The following is a 21,130-nucleotide window of genomic DNA, read 5'->3' as shown; positions in this document are numbered from 1 at the left end:
TCCCATTTCTGGAGGCTAAGATTCCAAAATCAAGGTGTCAGCACAATCACACTCCCACTAAAGGCACCAAGGAAGCCCTCTCTCCCAGCTTCTGGTTGTTCTTTGACTTGAGGCCACGTAACACCTGTCTCCCTGTGGTGTTCTCCCCGTGTGCTTATCTCTCACCATGTCTAAACTTCCCCCTTCTTATAAGGACACCAATCATACTGGATCAGGGCCCACCTTAATGACCTCAGTTAAACTTATTACATCTAAAAAGACCCTACTTCCAAATAAGTTCACACTCTGAGGTACTAGGGGTTAGGACTCCCAATTTATCTTTTTGAGGGGATACAATTCAACCCATAACATTCCATATTGCTAACCTCAAAAGCCATTTTTTTTTTTAGAGAGAGAGCACAAAGGGAGAGTAAGAGGGAGAAACAGAGAGCCCAATGTGGGGCTTGATCCCAGGACCCTGAGATCATGACCTGAGCCCAAGGCAGACACTTAACCAACTGAGCCACCCAGGTGCCCCTCAAAAGCCATTTCTCAATGATCATCAAATTGCCCTGTGACCAACATTTGAGACATTTGGCTATCTCTCCTTCTCTGGAAGTTTCCTCATTTAGCTTCTCGGACATCACATTTACCAGTTTTCCTCTTACACTGCTGATCTTTCTTTCTATCTAAATCCATATGGCTGATTTATTTTATCATCTTACTCTCTAAATATCTGATGATGCCCCAAACTCAGTCCTTTAACTTCTTTCCTTTCTATGTACATTCACTCCACAGGTGATCATATCCAATTATATGATGTTAAAATCCATCAGTAAGCTATGATTCTCTGGCCTGGACTCCTCCCTTTAACTCCAGACTCATTGTCCAACTGTGTACGTGACATGACTGATAGGTGTCTCAGACTAAATGCCCAAAACCACACTCCTGACCTTCTCCCTCAACCTGTTTTTCTCTTTCTTCCTCATCTTGGTTAATGCTAACTTCATTGTTCCAATTTCTCAAACGAAAAACCAATTTCTATATTTCTTTTACATTTTACATTCAGTCCATTGGCAAATCCTACTGGCTTTACCTTCAGAACATTTCTGGGATACAATCCTTTTTACCCCACCCTTACTACTGCCACTCTAGTCCAAGCCACCATTATCTCACACCTAGATTATTATGGTGGATTCCTAGCTGGTGTCACTATTTTTGCTCCTGCTTTTCTCTAGTCTATGCTCAGCACAGTTGCAAGAATAATTCTGTTAAACATATGTCAGTTCATGTCACTTCTCTCTTCAAAACCCTTAAGTGCATTTCCACCTCACTCAGGGGAAAACAGAAGTCATTTTTTATGATCTTTAGTCCTTACACAAGCTGGCTATTTCCCTTCTACTTACCTCGCTTGGCTTTATTTTCTACTACTCTCCCCTCCTTCTCTGTGATCCAGCCACACTGAACCACTTGTGTTTTCTTTGAAGACAGCAGACATGATCTTACTTCAGTATCTTTGTACTGGTCATTTCCTCAGGCTGGAATGTTCTTCCCCCAGATATCCACTTACTACTTCAAGTAAGTACACTCACTTCAAGACCTTGCTCTAAATTTATCTTTTCCCTAAACTCCTTCTTCAATCTAAAATTTCAACCTCTCAGGGTGCCTGGGTGGCTCAGATGGTTGGGCGTCTGCCTTCAGGTCAGGTCATGATCTCCAGTTCCTGGGATCGAGCCCCACGTCAGGCTCCCAGCTCAGTGGGGAGTCTGGTTCTCCCTCCACCTCTCCCCCTGCTTGTGCTCTCTCTGTTTCTCTCTCTCTCAAATGAATAAATAAAATCTTTAAAAAAAGTTAAAATAAAATAAAATTTCAACCTCTCTGCAACAGTTTTTATCCTCCCCTGCTTCATTTCCTCTTTGGCACTTACAACTCTCTACATAATCTATTATATATTTAATATTGTCTATCCCCTCCAAACACACACACAAGTGTACCTCCAGAAACCAAGTTGTAGAGTTGGCTATTGGCTGGACTTCAGGCAACAGGAAAAGTCAGGAACTACCTACTGCTGCTGTGGTATTCATGCATGTATTTACTCATTCAGTAATATATATAAAGTCCTACTATATATTAGGCACTGCTCTAAGTACCTAGGAAAATCCAGCAAATAAAACAAAGATCCTTGCTCTCATGGAGCCTACATTCTAGTGGGGCAAGACAGTCACAAACTACAATACATAATAATTGAGTAAATTTTATAATATGTTAGTTGATAGTACTATGGAAAAAATAAGGAAGGTAAAAGAGGATTGGGATTTGAAGGAGATCATAAAAACACGAACTTAAATATAATCCTAAATAACATGATCATAGGAGACCTCCTTGTGAAGCTACAGTTGGGAAGTAGGAAGATAACAGAAAGTTGAAATTTTATGTATAATCCAAATAAGAAAAGGTCTGAGGGAAGACTGCAAAATGGTTATTTATCTTTTGCTCAGTAATGCTCTTAATAACTCTTTGAACTAAGAATCAGGGCTCTTTTTCAGTTTATTAAGCCTACTAACTGAGGAAAAATGGCAGAATATATATGCCATTTTAGACATTCAGAATGGCAAATGTGTGTCTGCTATACATGTATGTTTTAAGCATTTGAAACATGCTTTGTGGACCACAACTGACCAACACCATATGATATAAATGGAAAAAAAGGGGAATATCTATTTTATAGAAGATATTAAGGTGTTATTTTTAGAGAATGAATGTATACCTAGGAAAAAGAAAGCATCGACTAAAAACTCAACTCTTGTAACAAATGAGATTTCAGTAAAGAATCAAAAACCAGTTAAGTTTTACCCAGGTTTCCTTAAGTATGACATAAAGCTTAAGTGAAATATGTGTGACTCTTTCTTCTTTCTTGAAATCCTGCTAAAAATAAACTTAAAATGCATAAAAGCACAAGGTCAGGAAAACTAGAAAGAAAACTACAGCAGATAAAAGATGCCAATAAAATTTTAGAAGCGAAAAACGGATGAGTAGTAACTAACTCTGTAGGAATCTGAAAGCTCAGTGTCTGGAATGGGGGTGAGGAGTGGACAGAGGTAGAGAAATTAAAAAGAAAGAAGCCAAATCACACCACAGAACTATAAATGGTTTAGGATTTGTACCTGTGAAAGGGATTATGATAGTGTTGGTAGTGTGAAAACTAGAGTCATTGAAAGACCTACATAAAGACCTTTTGGGACCACGAAGTCACAAATTCTTCCTATGTAGCCTGCAGCTACCACCCTTCACCACAGTAGAAGATAGAGGTTTTCTCTCAGAAGAGGTTAGACCAAAGCTATGAATTCAGGGACACCGGGCCAAGCTGAGGGATGGTGATTATTTAAGGAAATCCTCTAACATGGAACACAGATCAAAAGAACAAAGAGAAAAAATAAGATCAAAGGAAACAGAGACAATTCAGGGAGCAGAAGAAATCTGCATGAAACAAGAACAGGGTAGTTTAAGAGAGGAATATCCAAAGAACAAGGGGGAGAAACCTAGAAATTCAATAAAATGTCTGGAAGTTAAAGTTAAGAAAATCTTGTAGATTTTAAAGTAAGAAGACCAAGAAAAGGAAAATAGAAAAGATTAGGAAAAATAAAGATTTAGTCCCAGAGGTTGAATGTTCAAAGACAAGAGGTCCTAAAAGATACAAGAGAGAAGAGGGAGAAGTTATTTTAAAAATTAATACTACAAATTTCTAGAACTGAAGGACACAAGTTTTTACATTAAAAGATAACAGCAAAAGCAAAAAGACTTGTCCAAGTCATAACATTGTGAAATTTCAGAACAGCAGAAATAAAGGGAAGATCCAAAAGCTTTCAGAGAGAATAAGCATGCCCCCTGCTATGGATTGGGAATCAGAATGGCATTGGATTTTTCACCAGTGACACTGGAAATTCCAAGATAATTAAGCAATGCCTTCCAAATTCTGAAGGGAATGTAAATCTAGACTTCTATACCCGAGTGAAATTATCAACCAAATGTGAGGACTGGTAATACTTTCATACAACGTCTCATTAATGTACTTCCTATGATTTATTTGTCAAAGGTTAATGGAGGAAAAACTCCTCCCAAATGAGAGAGTAAACCTAAAGAAATAAAAACATGACATGCAGAGAACAGGTGGTCCAATTCAGGAGAGAGATAAGGAGGAGTCATCAAATGATAGTGAAGGAAGCTCCAGGATGAAAAGTATACAGTAGGCTAGAAGCAGCTAGTCCAGATTGTGGAGGAGTACGGAGGGCTCCAGGGGAGACAGCTCCCAGAAAAATATGAAATTGACAGATGACATGATATATCCAAATAGACTGAAAAGAGATTTTACACCTCTGATGGGAAGTTTAGAGTTGTATAGAAATTTAGAGTGAAACAGTGTAAACAATAATAATAATAAGGTAATTATTAACTCTAGGGGGGAAAATCATGTTTTAAAGAAAATGAATTGTGAATAATATTTACATCACTGTAATAATGTAAGCATGATATTTATTTAACAATTGTGTTACCACTATTCTGGGATGATGAGAAGAGTGTGTGTATGTTTGCATGTGAGTAGCAGGTATGTGTATTTCTGTGTGGCTGTGAGAGGAGTTGAAAGAGAACAATATTGTCATATTACATAGTTGAAAATCATGAAGTAGGAGTGCCTAGCTTACTCAGTCATAGAGCATGTGACTCCTGATCTCAGAGTGGTGAGTTCAAGCCCCATGTTGCATGTAGAGCTTACTTAAAAAAAAAAAAAGAAAATCAGTAAATAATTATATGGATCTGAAAAATCAATAAACAGTTGTATATGCATATTATTATTTAAGACTATGAAAGTAAGTACCAGAAGAAAAAGGTAAATGAATTGGAATTGCTGATCTCGAAGAGTGGTAATCAAGAGTGGTGAGTGATAGGGCAGAAAACTACTGTTATTCATTATAAGCCTTATTTTATTTCAAAACTGATAAAGGAATATTATATAATAGGTGCCCCAAATCTAGCAGCTACTATTTTTTTAAATCAGTAATTTCCTTATAGATCAGAAATTTCGAGTTATTTTCTTAGGGGAAAAAAACAGAATTTAGTCACATTAATTACAAACAACTATAAAATACCGACTAAGAACCCTAACAAGAAATGTATGTGATCAATGAAGAAAAATAAAAAACTCAGTGGAGAAAGATGCCAATTCATCCCCAAATAACTAATACTTTGAGTGGAATTCCAATAAAAATACTAATGATAACGACAGCTGGTTATCATATATATATTTAAATGCATGAGTTCAGGGGCGCCTGGGTGGCTCAGCCGTTAAGCGTCTGCCTTCGGCTCAGGTCATGATCCCAGGATCCTGGGATGAAGCCCCGCATCGGGCTCCCTGCTCAGCGGGAAGCCTGCTTCTCCCTCTCTCACTCCCCCGGCTTGTGTTTTCTCTCTCGCTGTGTCTCTCTCTGTCAAATAAGTAAAATCTTTTAAAAAAATAAAAATAAATGCATGAGTTCATAATTGTATTCAAGGGCGCCTGGGTGGCTCAGTTGGTTAAGCGACTTCCTTTGGCTCCGGTCATGATCCTGGAGTCCCGGAATCGAGTCCCACATCGGGCTCCCTGCTCAGCCGGGAGTCTGCTTCTCCCTCTGACCCTCTTCCCTCTCGTGCTCTCTATCTCTCATATTCTCTCTCTTAAATAAATAAATATACAATCAGCAAAATCCCACTGTGGGAAACCCTGTAAAACAAATAGCCCAGTTTCTTCAATTAATAAATTCCAAGGAAAAAAACTAGGAGAGAGAGGAAAAAACCTGTAGTTTTTAAAAGAGACAGTAACTAGTTTTTTGTTGCTTTTTTTAAAGATTTTTTATTTATTTGACAGAGAGAGAGGGAACACAAGCAGGGGGAGTGGGAGAGGGAGAAGCAGGCTTCCCGCTGAGTAGGGAGCCCGATGTGGGGCTCGATCCCAGGACCCTGGGATCATGACCTGAGCCAAAGGCAGACACCTAACTACTGAGCCACCCAGGTGCCCCGAGAGACAGCAACTGTAACATGGACCTTATTTGGATCCTGATTAAATAAAGTAAAAACAACAACAATGAGAAAATCAGAGAAATTTGGACATTTACTAGGTTTTTTTAATGGTATATTGAAAAATTACTGATAAGTCTTTCTGGGTGTCACAATATTGTTATGTTTATATTTTTAAAATTTCTTACCTTTAGAGATACATATAGAAATATTTACAGATAAAACAAGATGCTGCCTGTGATTTGCTTGAAGTATATTCTTGTGGTTGGGGAGAAAAAGGACAGGGGTATCAATGGAACAAGACTGGCTGTGAGTTGAAACTGGGGGATGGATATATGGGAGTTTACAATTTTTGTTTGTGTTTAAAATTATCCATTAGAAGTTAAAAAAATATATCCAGGCAGAAAAAATCTCACTTGTAAAAAGATATTTGAACTATACAAAATATATGACTATTTTACTGATCTGAAGGGTGAATGACTTTCTAAGCATAAAATAGATGAATAATAAGCTAAAGAAAAGACTGCTACTTTAAAATAAAAACTAAAAATGTGTGTATGCTTTCAAAATATTGTGAAATTAAAAGATAAAAACTCGGGGCACCTGGGTGGCTCAGTCTTTAAGCATCTGCCTTCGACTCAGGTCATGGTCCCAGGGTCCTGAGTTCGAGCCCCGTGTCGGGCTCCCTACTCAGCGGGAAGCCTGCTTCTCCCTCTCCCACTCCCTCTGCTTGTGTTCCTTCTCTCGCTGTGTCTCTGTCAAATAAATATATAAAATCTTTAAAACAAAGAAAAACTCTAAGAAAAATACTTGCAACTTATGGCAAATAAAAGTTTTAAAATACTTAATATGTAAGGGAGTAACACACTGTGCTTATAATACACTAGGCACACTTTACAAAAACTATCCAAGTCTATTAAAAATAGAAAAAATACTAGGAGCACCTGGCTGGCAATTTGTGGAGAATACAACTCTTGATCTCGGGGGTCATGAGTCCAAGCTCCACATTGGGTATAGAGATTACTTTAAAAAAAAAGCTGCTAATATTCTGTGGTCTAATAGATAATTCATAGAAGCTCAAATAGTCAATAAATAAGTATATATTTAACTTCACAAGAATAAAATAATTGCAATTTAAATTTTACTAAGATGTCAACCTATCAAAGTAGTGAAGATTATTGTTAATGACTAACACCTGTTGATAGTGTAGAGCAAAGGCTGACTTCTTACATTGCTGGTGGCCATGTAAGTTGGAAGAATCTTTCTGGAGAGCAATTCAGCAGTATTAGTTGAGGTCAGAAAACATTTATACCTTTGACCATGTTATTATGCTTTCAGGAATTTGTAGCACTGTGATCAGAGATACGTACAAAGATGTATGTGCTAGACGGTTCATACGAGTTTTGTTTGTAATAAAGAAAAATTGGAAGCGGGGTGCCTGGGTGGCGCAGTAAGTTAAACGACCCACTCTTGGTTTTGGCTCAGGTTATGATCTCAGGGTCTATGGATGGAGCCCTAAGTCATCTCTGTGCTCAGCACGGAGTTTGCTTAAAATTCTCTCCCATCTCCCTCTGCCCCTCCCTGCTTTGCTCTCTCTCCCTCTCTCAAACAAACAAATAAATGAATAAGAAAAATTGGAAGCAACCTAAATTTGAAAAAAAGAGAACATTTAAATAAATTATAAAACATCAATACCTTAGAATATTAGGGAACCATTAAAGTCATGTTTTCAACTGGAAAATAACCCATCAACAGGTGAATGAAACTTTAATTGTGGAGTATCCATATAATGAAATATTATTAGTCAGCAACAAAAAAGAATGAATAACAGATACATACGACAACATGAAGGAATTTGAAAGCATTATCCATAGCAAAAAAAAAAAAAGTCAGACCAAAAAAACCCAGAATATACCATTTGAACCCATTTATATGTAATTCTAGAACAAGCAAAATTTTCTCTGGCTAAAGAAGTCAAATCAGTGGTTGCCTCTAAAGTGAGTCCAGGGATTGACTTGGAAGGGGCATGAGGCAAATTTCTGGGAGGGTGGAGATGTTCTATATCTTGTTGGGTGTGCATTAGCTGGATATATCATTTTGTCAAACTCAACTCCCTTTAGCTACTGATTTTCAGCTCTCACATCAAATATTAGTCCAAAGATTATAGCTTAGTAATATGCTTAAGAAAAAAGTTTCAGTCTTGTTACTTCTCCAGCAGCCAGTACCCTTAACCATACAGTGAGGAGTTGAATCAGAGAGGGTTCAAAGTGTCTTCCAACTCCAACAAAATGCTATTTGTCCTTAGGAAACAAACTAGATATAACCATAAATAGAGAAGACCATCTTATATGGAGGCATGAACCTTTGAATGTGTAAGTTTCCATTAAAAAAGGAACAAAGCGGGCATCCGGGTGGCTAAGTCAGTTAAGTATCTGTCTTTGACTCAGGTCCTGGGATCCCTGCTCAGCAGGGAGTCTGCTTCTCCCTCTCCTTCTGCCCCTCTCCCTCCTTCATGCTCTCTCTCTCTGTGTCAAATAAATAAATAAGATCTTAAATAAAAAGAAGAGGAACAAAGAGAACATTCAGCTGATTACCAAAATTCATCCTTAATATGTGAAAACATAGTTTTGAATCGTGGCAATGAATTTTTGTTAATTTGATGAAACGTGACTCCACGGAAAACCACACACAAAGGTCACTGAAAATGCATTTTAATAAATTTAAATGGAAATGGTTTATTTTAATGGTCATTTAAACTGGCTTGATATGAATATCTGGAAGGTGATTGATGATAGAATCAACAATGTCTCCTCATGAGATTAAAAACCTTCAAATAATACTATTAGCAATTAGAAAAAAGAATCAATTCTTTAAACCATTCATTTTAGTTATGAAGTAATACATATACATTTAAATGCAACAACCAAATGCTTTTTAATTGATTTATTATTAAGCCATTATTAAATTAAATAATAAAAAGTAAATATATCCCAACCACTCTTCTTACCATGTTTATTTTCCAAAAGTAGTAAATGTTAATAATTTGCTCCACTCTATACATGCAATATGATATGTATATATACACAATAAAAAATAGGAATACATGCCCCTGTTATTAAAAATATTTGTAAAGTGTTACTTTTTCTTGCCATTTTAGTGTTACCACAAGCAGTCACCCAGTTTGAAGAATTGGTTGGTATGGCAGAGGCTCTGCTTAAGGGTGGAGGAACCATGTCCACACCTGCATCCACCCTATGGAGAGCAACAAACAACTCCTCACCAGATTCTTTTGCCTCTACGTGCAGTAATTCTAACTCTAATTCCAGTTCACCGATTTCCTTGAAAGCTGAAGAAGAGCATCATACTGATGAGAAACAGGTCAGTTGGAACGCCTGCCCTATCTTTCTCTGGGATACAGTAAATACAAAAATTAAAATAAGACAACAAAATGATGGGGCACCTGGCTGGCTCAGTCAGTGGAGCATGCGATTTTGATCTAAGGGTTGTGAGTTCAAGCCCCACATTGGGTGTTGAGATTACTTAAAAATAAATTTTTTTTAAAAAAAGACTACAAAATGATCCTTGTTTTATCAGGTAACTTTAGGTAAATTTTGGTCATGACCATAACATTGCAATTACATAAAACAATTTTTTAACAATAAATCAAAAAAAGTTTGTTTCACAAATATCCAGTTGAGAAAACTAAAGTCAAATTGTGGTCAATGATGAAATTATTAAACTAGAAAATTCTTAAATCAGTGATGAATAACTATGCATTGAGGGTTACAAAATTATATCATTGAGTGAAGGTAAATTTAAGCTTCTGCACGCTGGAAGAATATAATCTTTTCTTACTTCCCCAATTTCTCTTCAAGAAACAGAAGCCAAAAAGACAAGAGTTTCATTAGAATCGGGTATCAGCTTTGGAAAATATGCCTTCCAGAGCAATAATTAAATACTAACAATCTAACGTTTAGAATATTTGAATCTTGGTATATCAGTTTCCTTTTGCTATGTCACAGATGACCACAAACTTAGTGATTTGTAATAACACAAATGTATTATCTAGAGTTCTGTAGGTCTGCAGTGTGGTAAAATCAAGGAGTCAGCAGGTGCATTCCTTTCTGGAGGCTCTATGGAAAAACCTGTTTCCTGCTTCTTTAGGTTATTGTAGAATTCAATTTCCTGTGGTTGTAGAACTGAGTTTATTTTTTTGCTGACTGTAGAGGCAACCCACTTCTAGAGGCAACTTCTGGAGGCAACCACATTCTCTGATTTATGGCCCATTCCACCACCTTCAAAGCCAGCCATGGAGGCAAAGCCCCTCTCACTCTTCCAATCTGTCGTCCTTCTTCTGCCTCTTTTTTCTGGCCCAATCTTCTGCCTCCCTCTTGCGCATTTAAGAGCTCCTGTGATAAAATTGGGCCCACCTGAATAATCCAGGATAATCTCCCCATCTCAAGGTACTTAACTTTGATCACATCCCCATAAAGTCACAGATCCACAGCTTCCAGGGATATGGGTATCTTCGTCAGACCGTTATTCTGCCTACCACACTTAGTAGGAGGTGTTGAGGGTGGGACTCCTCCTTAAACCATCCGATCCAGATCACATGACAAGAGCTTGTATATACTCTGGAACAAATACCTCATAAATATTAGGAATTGTACCAAAGGAAGCATCAAACTCTAACCCCTGAAATGTAAAATATGTATTAAAAGTAAAATACATCCCCTTAAAGAATGTTGATTTTGTTTTGTTGTTATTGTTTTTAAAGCTTTTATTTATTTATTCGACAGAGAGAGAGAGAGAGACAGCGAGAGAGGGAACACAAGCAGGGGGAGTGGGAGAGGGAGAGGCAGGCTTCCCGCGGAGCGGGGAGCCCGATACGGGGCTCAATCCCAGGATCCTGGGATCATGACCGGAGCCGAAGGCAGCCGATTAATGACTGAGCCACCCAGGCGCCCCAAGAATGTTGAGTTTGTTTTCTGTTTTGTCTTAACTGAATTAGTAAAATATTTCTCCAGATACTACTTTCCTTTTCTTTTTCCAGTTTTAATTATTATTTTGTATTTTTTTAGTTCAAGATTGAAAAATGGCAGATTGCCCGTTGTAACAAGAGCAAGCCTCAGAAGTTCATTAATGATTTAATGCAAGTACTCTACACAAATGAGTATATGGCCACGCACAGCCTGACCGGGGCAAAGTCCTCTACTTCGAGGGACAAAGCCGTAAAACCAGCTATGAATCAGAATGAAGTTCAAGAAATCATAGGTATAATATGATTGTATTACATTGTCACATGAATTTGAAATTATTTTACCATTCAAGGTTAAGTTATTCTTTCATGGTCTTTTTGTTGTTTATTTTTCTGTAAAAGAAAAATCTCAAGAGAGCCTAAACCTCTTATTAAATATGGTAAATTTTATAGAAAAAAAATTACATTAGAGCAGTTACTAAAATAAAACTAAATTTTATTTCACTGAAATGTTGGAATTCATAAAATTCATAACTTCAGAAAAATGCATTTCAAAATCCTTTCAAACAAAATTTCAGTAACAGTTTATATCTTATTTTCTCTTTCTTATCTTGGTTCTAGATCCCTTATCTTTTAGTCTAGAAAAATAGGGGCTGATTTCCTACTTATGGAGTTTTTTTAATTTTATTTTATTTTATTTAAATTCAATTAATTAACATATAGTATATTGTTAGTTTCAGAGGTAGAGTTCAGTGATTCATCATTTGTATGTAACACCCAGTTCTCATTACATCACATGCCCTCCTTAATCCTACTTAGGGTGTTTAAGTTAATGAATCTCCTCAACTGTAATAATCTAGATATCAAATAATTTTTTGCAAACATCAAAAAATTTAGGGAATCACTGAATCTGAGCTCTCTGTATTTTAAATATGCCATTTCTCATAGAGGTTTGGGCTCCTTTTGCAAAATGGAGACAAAATTACATTGTGGATTGCTTAATGTTTTATCTCAGTTCATACCCTAAGATGCAAAGGCCTCAAAAAGGATTTCTGTGTGTTATTGTTGTTTTTTACAGGAGTCACAAAACAGTTATTTCCCAACACAGATGATGTTTCAATTAGGAGAATGATAGGGCAAAAGCTAAACAACTGTACCAAGAAGCCAAATTTAAGCAAAAATCTGAACTCTCAGGACATTAAGTAGATCCTTTTGGTAAGTCCTCTCAATTGTCACAATCCCTTCCACGTGGCAGGAGGATGTAATACTTTTCTCCGTGGAATAGCATTTTGTGAACATCCTATTAGAGAATGCCAGTGGCCCAAGAAATGCTAATAGGTATTCGTGGGGGTGGAGGTGAAGATGGAGAAGAGGATTTAAATTTGGGAATGCTAAGTTCAAATACAGATTTTCCTTTTCCAGAACCTCTCAGAGTATTTTATACTGTTTAATATGCCCAAGTGCACCAGAAATCTCTACGAAGGTTATAGAGCATGTAATGTTTTTCAAATGTGTTTTACTGAGAAACTTTTTTTTTCTTCATAGAATGTATGTTAACTTGTGGGTGGGAGTAGAAAGGAGCCAAAGCAGGAACACTTGATAATTTAGGAATTGTTTCTCTGCAACAGGGGAGATACAGATCCTAGGGAAATCTCTGAGGTACGTCAATGGGACTGAACTTACAATTGTAAACAGTCGTTTGTTTTTGGCACCAACTGCTGGCTGGAAATACCAACCACTGGCGGGGTCCCCTCCGCCATTCTCCCTCCTGCTTCTCACTGTCTTTAAATCTTTAAATCAGTTGTTATAGTTTGAATTGGTTTGAAAAGGGTTTTTACCAAGATGTTTCTATTATACAAAGAAAAATAATGGCTTCTACTGAGTTTTGAAGGAAATACACTTTATAGTCAGGCCCTGCCCTTAGGCAAAACTGTCGAGTGGAAGTTTGTGCTTGCTTTAACAACCCAATGTGCTGGCTGGTTCACTTGTGCTCATGCTTCCTCTCCATTATTTTGATGGAAAATATGGGAAAAAATGCATTATTGTGTTTTTAATATTTTTTGATTAATAGAGGTATATGGTAAATACACGAGGATAGGTTTTTCTTCCATTTTGTTTACTTTTATCTTTGACTTTCAATTTACATGTTCTTTGCCTAACTCTAGCCACCTTTGAGACCATTTTATTTGTCTTTATGTTCTGACAGTGCTTTAAATAGGATTGGAGCTGTGGGTAATGCAGTAATTCCCTCCACCCACCGTCTACCCATTGCTGACTACCACCCCCAGCACCCTTGAGGGTGGCTTACAGTTTTGCTGTATAACTAAGCCTAGCTCTGATGACGGTCAACAATAGTAAAACAAAAAAACCACTTATAGCAACTGCAGGGTGGGTGGTCTTTCCCTTGGCTCATCCATACTGGCAGACCAACTTGCATATTTATAAAAGATATGATATTTGTGTCCTTTTTCTCCCCAAATGATTAAAAATTTCAGTAGATTGTGAATCTCACAAATTCCCAGTTAGGAGATAATTGCTTAAATGAGCCGTTAGAACTGCTCATTTTGATACGAGGCTGCCCAGTCATCCAGATGTATAATAGCCAAGTTCCCTTGCTAAATGCCATGTAACCAGAGCTCCAAGGGTCTGCTATATAGGGCTACCCTTTGGAGCACATTATTGTATCTCAGAGCTCTGGAAAGTATTTTAATATCCCAACTTCTGCCTTTTTAATACCTCAGAGTGCCAAGGGTAGGCACAAAACTCATCTCTGACTATTAGTCAGTAGAGCGTTGAAGAAATTAAAGTTAGAAGAGTTTTATATCAGTTTTGTTTATACCTGCAACCCAGTAGTAGTGTTATTAATCACCTGACTACGACATTAATTCAAATAGAAAAAAGGAACAAATCTTTTGCTAAGAACACAATATGTTCTGGTGCTTTCTGGGCCTGAGCCTCACTTTGTTGTCAAGTTGCTTTGAATAGAAATGTGCATAGAATCAGAAGTGGAGATTAACACTAGAATGGAAAAATTTTCTTAATTGTCAGGTATCTTTCATTTCAAGTATAGCTAAATCCAAATTATTTCAAAAGGACTGAGAAAATATGCTGGGAAAGACAGGGTCACATCCAACCTAATTTAGCCATGCTTCATGAATTAGTCCGGTATAGCACCATCTAGTGGAATGCTGCTATGTTTTTCTCTTTTTGGTCATCTAACAGAAGCCTGAAGATGACTACACATACTCAGGCAAATCATACTCCCTCCTCGCTCCACCCCAAAAAGTATTCTTTGGAAAAATAACTTTCTTTGCATGACTATTAGCAAGGTATTATGCACTGCAAAATCATGTAGACTTTGACAAATTCCCATGCATGCATGCATGCACGAAGCCTAGCAACCCCCACCTTATGGACCCTATGGTAGACTGCGTCCTCCACCCAGTGCTGAGCGCGAGGTAGCCACTGGTGGCTTGGATTTGAAACAACAATCATTTCCCAGCTAAGATTCGTTTCTGAGAGGATAAGCGCTAAATTCCATCCTCCCCCTCCCCTTTGTACCTATTATCTCTCATTCCTGTGACTGCCCTCAAGTTGCCTGCAGCTCACTGCCAAGAGCTTCATGTTGTCAATCTTTCAGGCTTTTCTCCATTTTTTGCTTCTTTCTTATAGGAACTAACGAAAACTTTATTTATAAGAATTATAGAATATTGGGGTGCCTGGGTGGCTCAGTCGTTAAGTGTCTGCCTTCGGCTCAGGTCATGATCCCAGGGTCCTAGGATCCAGCCCCGCATCAGGCTCCCTGCTCAGAGGGGAGTCTGCTTCTCCCTCTCCCTCTCCCCCTGATTGTGTTCCCTCTCTCGCTGTCTCGCTGTCTCTCTCTCTGTCAAAATAAATAAATAAAATCTTTAAAAGAAAGAATTATAGAATATTAAAATATCACCTCTGTAACATCCCACTAAATGGTCAAACAGCTTTCTCCTGAAGTTTCCAAAGCTGCCTCAACCAGTTTAATCTCTACAATATTACATATGCATATATTATAACTTAAAGATGACCTAATAGAGCAGTGCTCAAATACGATGGGAGAAACTTTTGTCCCTTGCCCCTCAACTAGGGGATATTTGAAAATGTCTGGAGAGATATGTGGTTGTCACAACTGGGTGAACTACTGGCATCTAGTGGACAGAGCCACAGATGTTGCAAAACATCCTACAAAGTACAGGATAGTCCCCCCTACAACAAAGTATTACCTAACCCAAAATTAAGAAATCCTGGTCTAAAATGACTTCCTCACTTTGGAGATAATGAGACTAAAACCTAAAGAGGTTAAATGAATTGCCAAGATTTTATGATTAGTAGCTATTAGAGTCAACACTAACATATAGTTCTTTGTATTTTTTGAAGAACTTTTTTTTATTAGTTTTTTGAGACCAAAATGTTACATTAGTTTCAGGTATACAATATAGTGATTCAACAAGTTTATATATTATGCTATGCTCACCCTAAATGTAGCTACCATCTGTTACCATACAACCCTATTATAATACCATTGACTGTATTCCTTTTGCTGTGCCTTTTATTTCCATGACTTATTCATTCCATAACTGGAAGCCTGTATCTTCCAAGCCCCTTTACTCATTTTGCCCATCCCTCACCCTAACCCTTCTGGAAACCATCAGTTTGTTCTCTGTATTTACAGGTATGATTCTGCTTTTGTTTATTCCTTTGTTTTTGTTTTTTAGATTCTACATATGAGAGAAATCATATGGTATTTGTCTTTCTCAGCCTGACTTATCTCACTTAGTATAATATTCTCTAGGTCCATCCATGTTGCCACAAATGGCATAATCTTGTCCTTTTATGGCTGCATAATATTCCAAAGTGTCTCTGTGTGTGTGTATGTGTACACACACTACATCCTCCTTATCCATTCGTCTATTGATGGACTCTTAGATTGCTTCCATATCTTGGCTATCGCAAATAATGCCTTAATAAACATAAGGGTACGTATATCTTTTCAGATTACTGTTTTTGTTTTCTTCAGGTAAATACCCAGTAGTGGGATTGTTGGATCATATGGTATTTCTATTTTTTATTTTTTTGAGGAAACTCCATACTGTTTTCCACAGTGGCTGTACCAATTTACATTCCCACCAATAGTGTATGAGGGTTCCCTTTTCTCTAATCCTTGTCAACACTTGTTTGTCCTGTGTTTTTGATTTTAGGCATTCTGACATGTGTCAGGTGATGTCTCACTGTGGCTTTGATTTGCATTTCCCTGATGATTAATGATGTTGAGCATCTTTTCATTTGTCTGTTAGCTATCAGTATGTCCTCTTTGGAAAAATGTCTGTGCAGGTCTTCTGCCAATTTTTTGAATTGGATTGTTTGGGGGGTTTTTTGGTGTTGAGTTGTATAAGTTTTTTAAATATTTTGGGTATTAACCTTTTATTGGATAGGTCATTTGCAAATATCTTCTCTTATTCAGTAGGTTGCCTTTTTGTTTTGCTGATGGTTTCCTTCACTGTGCCAAAGCTTTTTATTTTGATGTAGTCCCAGAGTCCTTTGTATGTCTTATTGCACTAGTCATGGTTCTCCAGAGAAACAAAACCAATAGGATGTTTATAAAGAGACATTGAAAGAATTGGCACATACAGCTGTAAGGACTGGTGAGTCCAAAATTTGCAAGACAGGCTAGTAGGCTGCAGCCCCAGGGAAGAGTTGATGCTGCAGTCTTGAGTTCAAAGGTGGTGTGAAGGCAGAATTCCTCCTTACTCAAAGGACCTCACTCTTTCTCTTAAGGCCTTCAACTGCTTGGGTGAGACTTATCTATATCATAGAGGGTTAGTTATATGCTTTACTGAAAATCTACTGCTTAAATGTTAATCTCATCTAAAAAATACCTTCACAGCAACATCTAGACAACTTGGTATCATAGCTTAGCCAAGATGACATACAAAATTCTATGTTTTAGGGTCAGAAAGTCTGGTTTAAAAGCCTGCTCTACATCTTGATAAATGTGTGGCCTTCAGAAAGTCACTTGACCTCTCTGAATTTTAATTTAAACAGGGATAATAATACTATCTACTGTAGGGATGGATCCAGGATTTGTAGAACCTAAGGCTTAATAGTATTTGGAGAACTCACTTTAAGAAAAGAAACACAAAATTATAAATACACAATCAGTTACAACTCTGTGTAGGCTCCATGTCTAACGGGGGGCTTGAGATCAAGAGTCATGTGCTCTACCGACTGAACTAGCTAGATGCCCCAAAATGATATAATGTTTAAAAGTTAACAAATTTCTCAAATACCACTTAATGTAGGGGGAATTACATAATATTTTTACTAACATCTCTATAATACATTTATCTTACTTTTGGGGGGTTGCATACATGTTGACTGACTTTTCATTTGACAACTTTGCAATAGAAAAAAAAATAATTTGGACTGTCCTCTAGCATAGTGGATGAAAAATTGCTTTTTTTTTTTTTACACTTTACAGAGTTTTCTTTCAAATTCTAACTCTTCAGTAGCAATGTAAGTTTTAAGATTGTTGTCAAATTTGGGGAAACCTCTATTAAGTTTCTCTAATATCTGAGCTATAAGATTTCAGGGCATTTCAAATTTTCTATGGAGTGAGCCCTCTTAAATATTCTTTGAATTGACCATATTCATATTTTTGCTAGAAGACACTGCAAACTGGAATGGCCACCATTAATATAACTACACATAGAAGAGATAGCAATGCACAAAAATAAATATATCCCTTAACAAAATCTCAGAAATGCCCACTGCCACCCCCTTGTTATAATCAGAGGAGAAAATATGACTAAGGGAAAGGGAATTGAATTGAAATTGGACAATTGAAAGGGAAAGACAGTCGTCTTAACCGATTATGGTTGAAATATCTAACTTTTGCAAATTTAACAAAAATATATACACATGTGAACATATCGGAAGGTACTCATGCAAACAAGCTTTATTAGCTTTAGTAACCTGCCTCTAACCTAGCTCACTTGGGTTTTGTGAATTTTGAAAAAGGTAAACCAGATTTGGGAAACTGCCTGCTATTTAAACAATCAACAAATGTTACCGAAGAAAGACAAACAGAATTGTTGATAATCTTTTAGGATGGTTGATGGGTATGTGGGGATGGTTCATTTTACTTTGTGGGTTTGAAATTTTACCTAATACAAAGTGTTTTTTTAAGTCATTTGAGATAAAAATATATGTAAATATTTTAACTGTTGTTTATGCTGGAATTCCTCTGAATAGATCATAAAATAATTTCTAAGTCACCTCAATAATAATAGTTCCTATTAACAATTTGTATTTTTAAGCAAAAATTTGTACTAGACACAAAAATAACTCATGTTAACTATAAAAAGTACTATAAGAACTCTAACAAAATTTGCTGTTTTTTTTTAATTTGTCTTTGATAGGTATTGTAGGTAACTGAAATAAAACACCTTCAGTTCTGAATCTAACACTGGATTTTGTAGGAGAATCTGCAACCTCCCTGGCGGTGAGCACAGAGACACATAGTGACAGGCTGTTTGAGACATCTGTAATATCGCTGGCTCTTGATGGAGCAACGAGCTTGCTGAAGAAGCTGCATGTAGATTCCATCATTAATATCAGTGATGCATCAAACCAGAGAATTTCTAGCAGTCAATTAAGCATGCAATATGGTTTCTTGGAAATAATGCATTTTCCCGTCTCCAAATGTTTCTCTGCACAGCTAACTTAACACAATAGAACTCATCATAGCAACAAAAACTTCAGCCCCTAAGATTTGTCATTGTCCTTTCAATCACTGTACATTTATTATTACCAATGACTCCCCATTTTAGTTTTTAGATCTTTAGCATAAGCACATGTTTGGAAAAGTAAACAGTGAAATAATCAATGTTCATGAATGTGAGGGAAGCAAAGTTGGCCTAAAATCTGATAATCATATCTAACCAAGTAATGGTGTTTTTGCAATGAAATTACAGGATTATTCTGTTACCTAAAAATGTATAAAATAAGAATCCAAAAAAAAAAGGCAGCAAGACCTTTTTATTTTAATATAAAACTATTCCACTGCACTCCTGAAAAAGAAATAAACCCAGGTTTTTGTGAGTGTTAAAACAATGCATCGATTTGAATTTTTTTGTTTGTTTACATGCTTCTAACTTTTTATTGCCAAGTACATTAAATACAGATGTGTACTATAAAACATAAATATCATCTAAAATATCCTATATAAGATAACATCCTATGTATTTGGTTGGTTTTATTGCTATACTGCTTGATTTTAACTGGTTTGATTTCATAGTATCAGAAGAAAAAAGAATTGAAAACAAAATCTCATGGGTTGGATAATCACATAAAAAGAAAAATACCACTTTGTAAATGAATGAAAGATAAAACATTCTTCATCAAGAAGCTTCTCCTGTGATGTCAGGTTGTCACACATGACAACTTTGCAATAACAAGCCATGCTTCTTCAGTGTACAAGGTCATGTTTAAACTTGGAAAAGAGGATGCATATAATAGCTGGAAAGTTCAGAACTGTGGACCCAGGGAACATTCCATAATGCTGCTTGATAACAATGTGGTCGTACAAAATAAATATAATCTGATTAAGGAAATAACTTATATTAACATTTGCTACTTTTACTTAAATATAAATAAATCTCATTGAAAACATAAAAAAGTATTTGCTCGTTTCTTATTAAGGTATAAAATCCAGGGAAAAGATTGAAACTGAAGAGAGTGCCCAAAAAGCAATTGATATATATGTATGTGTATATGTACGCATGTATTATGTATTCATGTACATACAAATTTAGAATATGATTAAAGTAGAACCTTCAATAAGCAGGGAAAGGAAGGTTTATTCAATGAATGATACTGAGTTAACTGGTGAATGAGAAATAATTATGTTCCTACTTCAAACTATATTTCATAAAAAATTCCAGATTAATAAAATGTAAAAATTGGACTGAAATAAAAAAAATACACGAATATTTTTCTGTTATCTGAAGGACAAGGACTTTCTAAATCCACAATTAGCCCTGCAAAAGTGTCAAAGAAAAATTTACTAATGTATGAGTTTCTACATGTGTGTTCTGCAGTCTTCCTACATGGAGATGATAATTACATACCTTTTTTGTGAATGTCTTTAATGCGTTTGTCATTTTTGCAGCTTTTTCACATTTTTCCTTACGAAATTTTTGTGCTAATATTGTGCCATAGTTTTCTTCAACATTTATTTATAATGACTTGTTTTTTCCTGGTCCAGCTTTTGCATTTGAGTTTATGGTTGGTGAGAGGGGTCAGGGCTCCCTGCCGGGCTTCAGACCTTTCTAAGGCCCTCTCTTCACTGTCATAGAGACCACTGACTGATTGCAGCCACGATGACTCCCCTCAGAAATATTTTGTGTAGCCCTGTTCCCTTTGGTCCTCTGACCCAAGCTGAGTCTGGAAGGATTTCTGTCACCAGCCCTGCATTCCCAGACCTTTCACCAGCAGCGGCAAATAGTACAGGGCCCTTGCATTTACCAATGAGCCCTCGACCTTCATAGAGTAAGATTCTGCTGGATCTTTCTGAGATCTGCTGCTAGGAGCCCTCTTAGATACTCTCTGTGCATTTTCTCTGTATCCCAACCTCATGACTTCTTCTGAAGCTCACCCCTCAGTTGTTAGATTTACAGGTTAAGGAATTTGCATTTCTGGATGAGTTTCTCCTTTTCACGAAGTATACTTTTGCTGGTACTTTCTGAGATCTGCTACTCATGAGGAGCCTTGATGTCTCTGTACGATTTCTTCACAATTTCCTTCTAATAGCAATTTAAAAGTCCTTGGTTTCTGCAGGTATTATCTGTTGCCTATTTTACTAAAAATAGCAGGACGGGGTGTTCTGCTGTTGCTCTTTTGTTTTTCTCCTTGTTACATTATTTGGTTTCTTACAGTAGGGGACAAGTAAATAATGCTTACTTGAATGTTCTTACCAGAGTTAACACCCATTGTTGCTACTGTAGGATTGCTGGGTGACTTAAACTCACCCAGTTAAATGTGAATCAGATGAACAATTTTTTTAGTATATCCTTTGTAATATTTGGGATATACTTA

At 36.7% G+C, this 21,130-nt stretch overlaps 1 protein-coding gene across 3 annotated transcripts in view; it reads left to right on the top strand.

Annotated features, from left to right (window-relative positions):
- The window catches only part of BEND6 (BEN domain containing 6), a 48,061-nt gene extending 28,072 nt beyond the window's left edge, over window positions 1-19,989 (top strand). For 2 of the 3 annotated variants that reach the window (XM_027602656.2, XM_027602655.2), the window contains exons 4-7: window positions 9,185-9,405; window positions 11,109-11,301; window positions 12,084-12,220; window positions 18,454-18,636. In XM_027602656.2, coding sequence (XP_027458457.1) covers window positions 9,185-9,405; window positions 11,109-11,301; window positions 12,084-12,211 — 542 coding nt within the window. In that variant the 3' untranslated portion in view covers window positions 12,212-12,220; window positions 18,454-18,636. Of the gene's footprint in view, window positions 1-9,184; window positions 9,406-11,108; window positions 11,302-12,083; window positions 12,221-18,453 lie in introns of all 3 variants that reach the window. The other variant, XM_027602654.2, reaches the window with a different exon arrangement.
- Window positions 19,990-21,130: the final 1,141 nt, after the last annotated feature.

This window comes from Zalophus californianus, chromosome 7 (assembly GCF_009762305.2).
Source record: "Zalophus californianus isolate mZalCal1 chromosome 7, mZalCal1.pri.v2, whole genome shotgun sequence".
NCBI lineage: Eukaryota > Metazoa > Chordata > Mammalia > Carnivora > Otariidae > Zalophus > Zalophus californianus.
The sequence above is the reverse complement of the archived record's forward strand: the minus strand, read 5'-3'. Positions and strand labels throughout refer to the sequence as shown.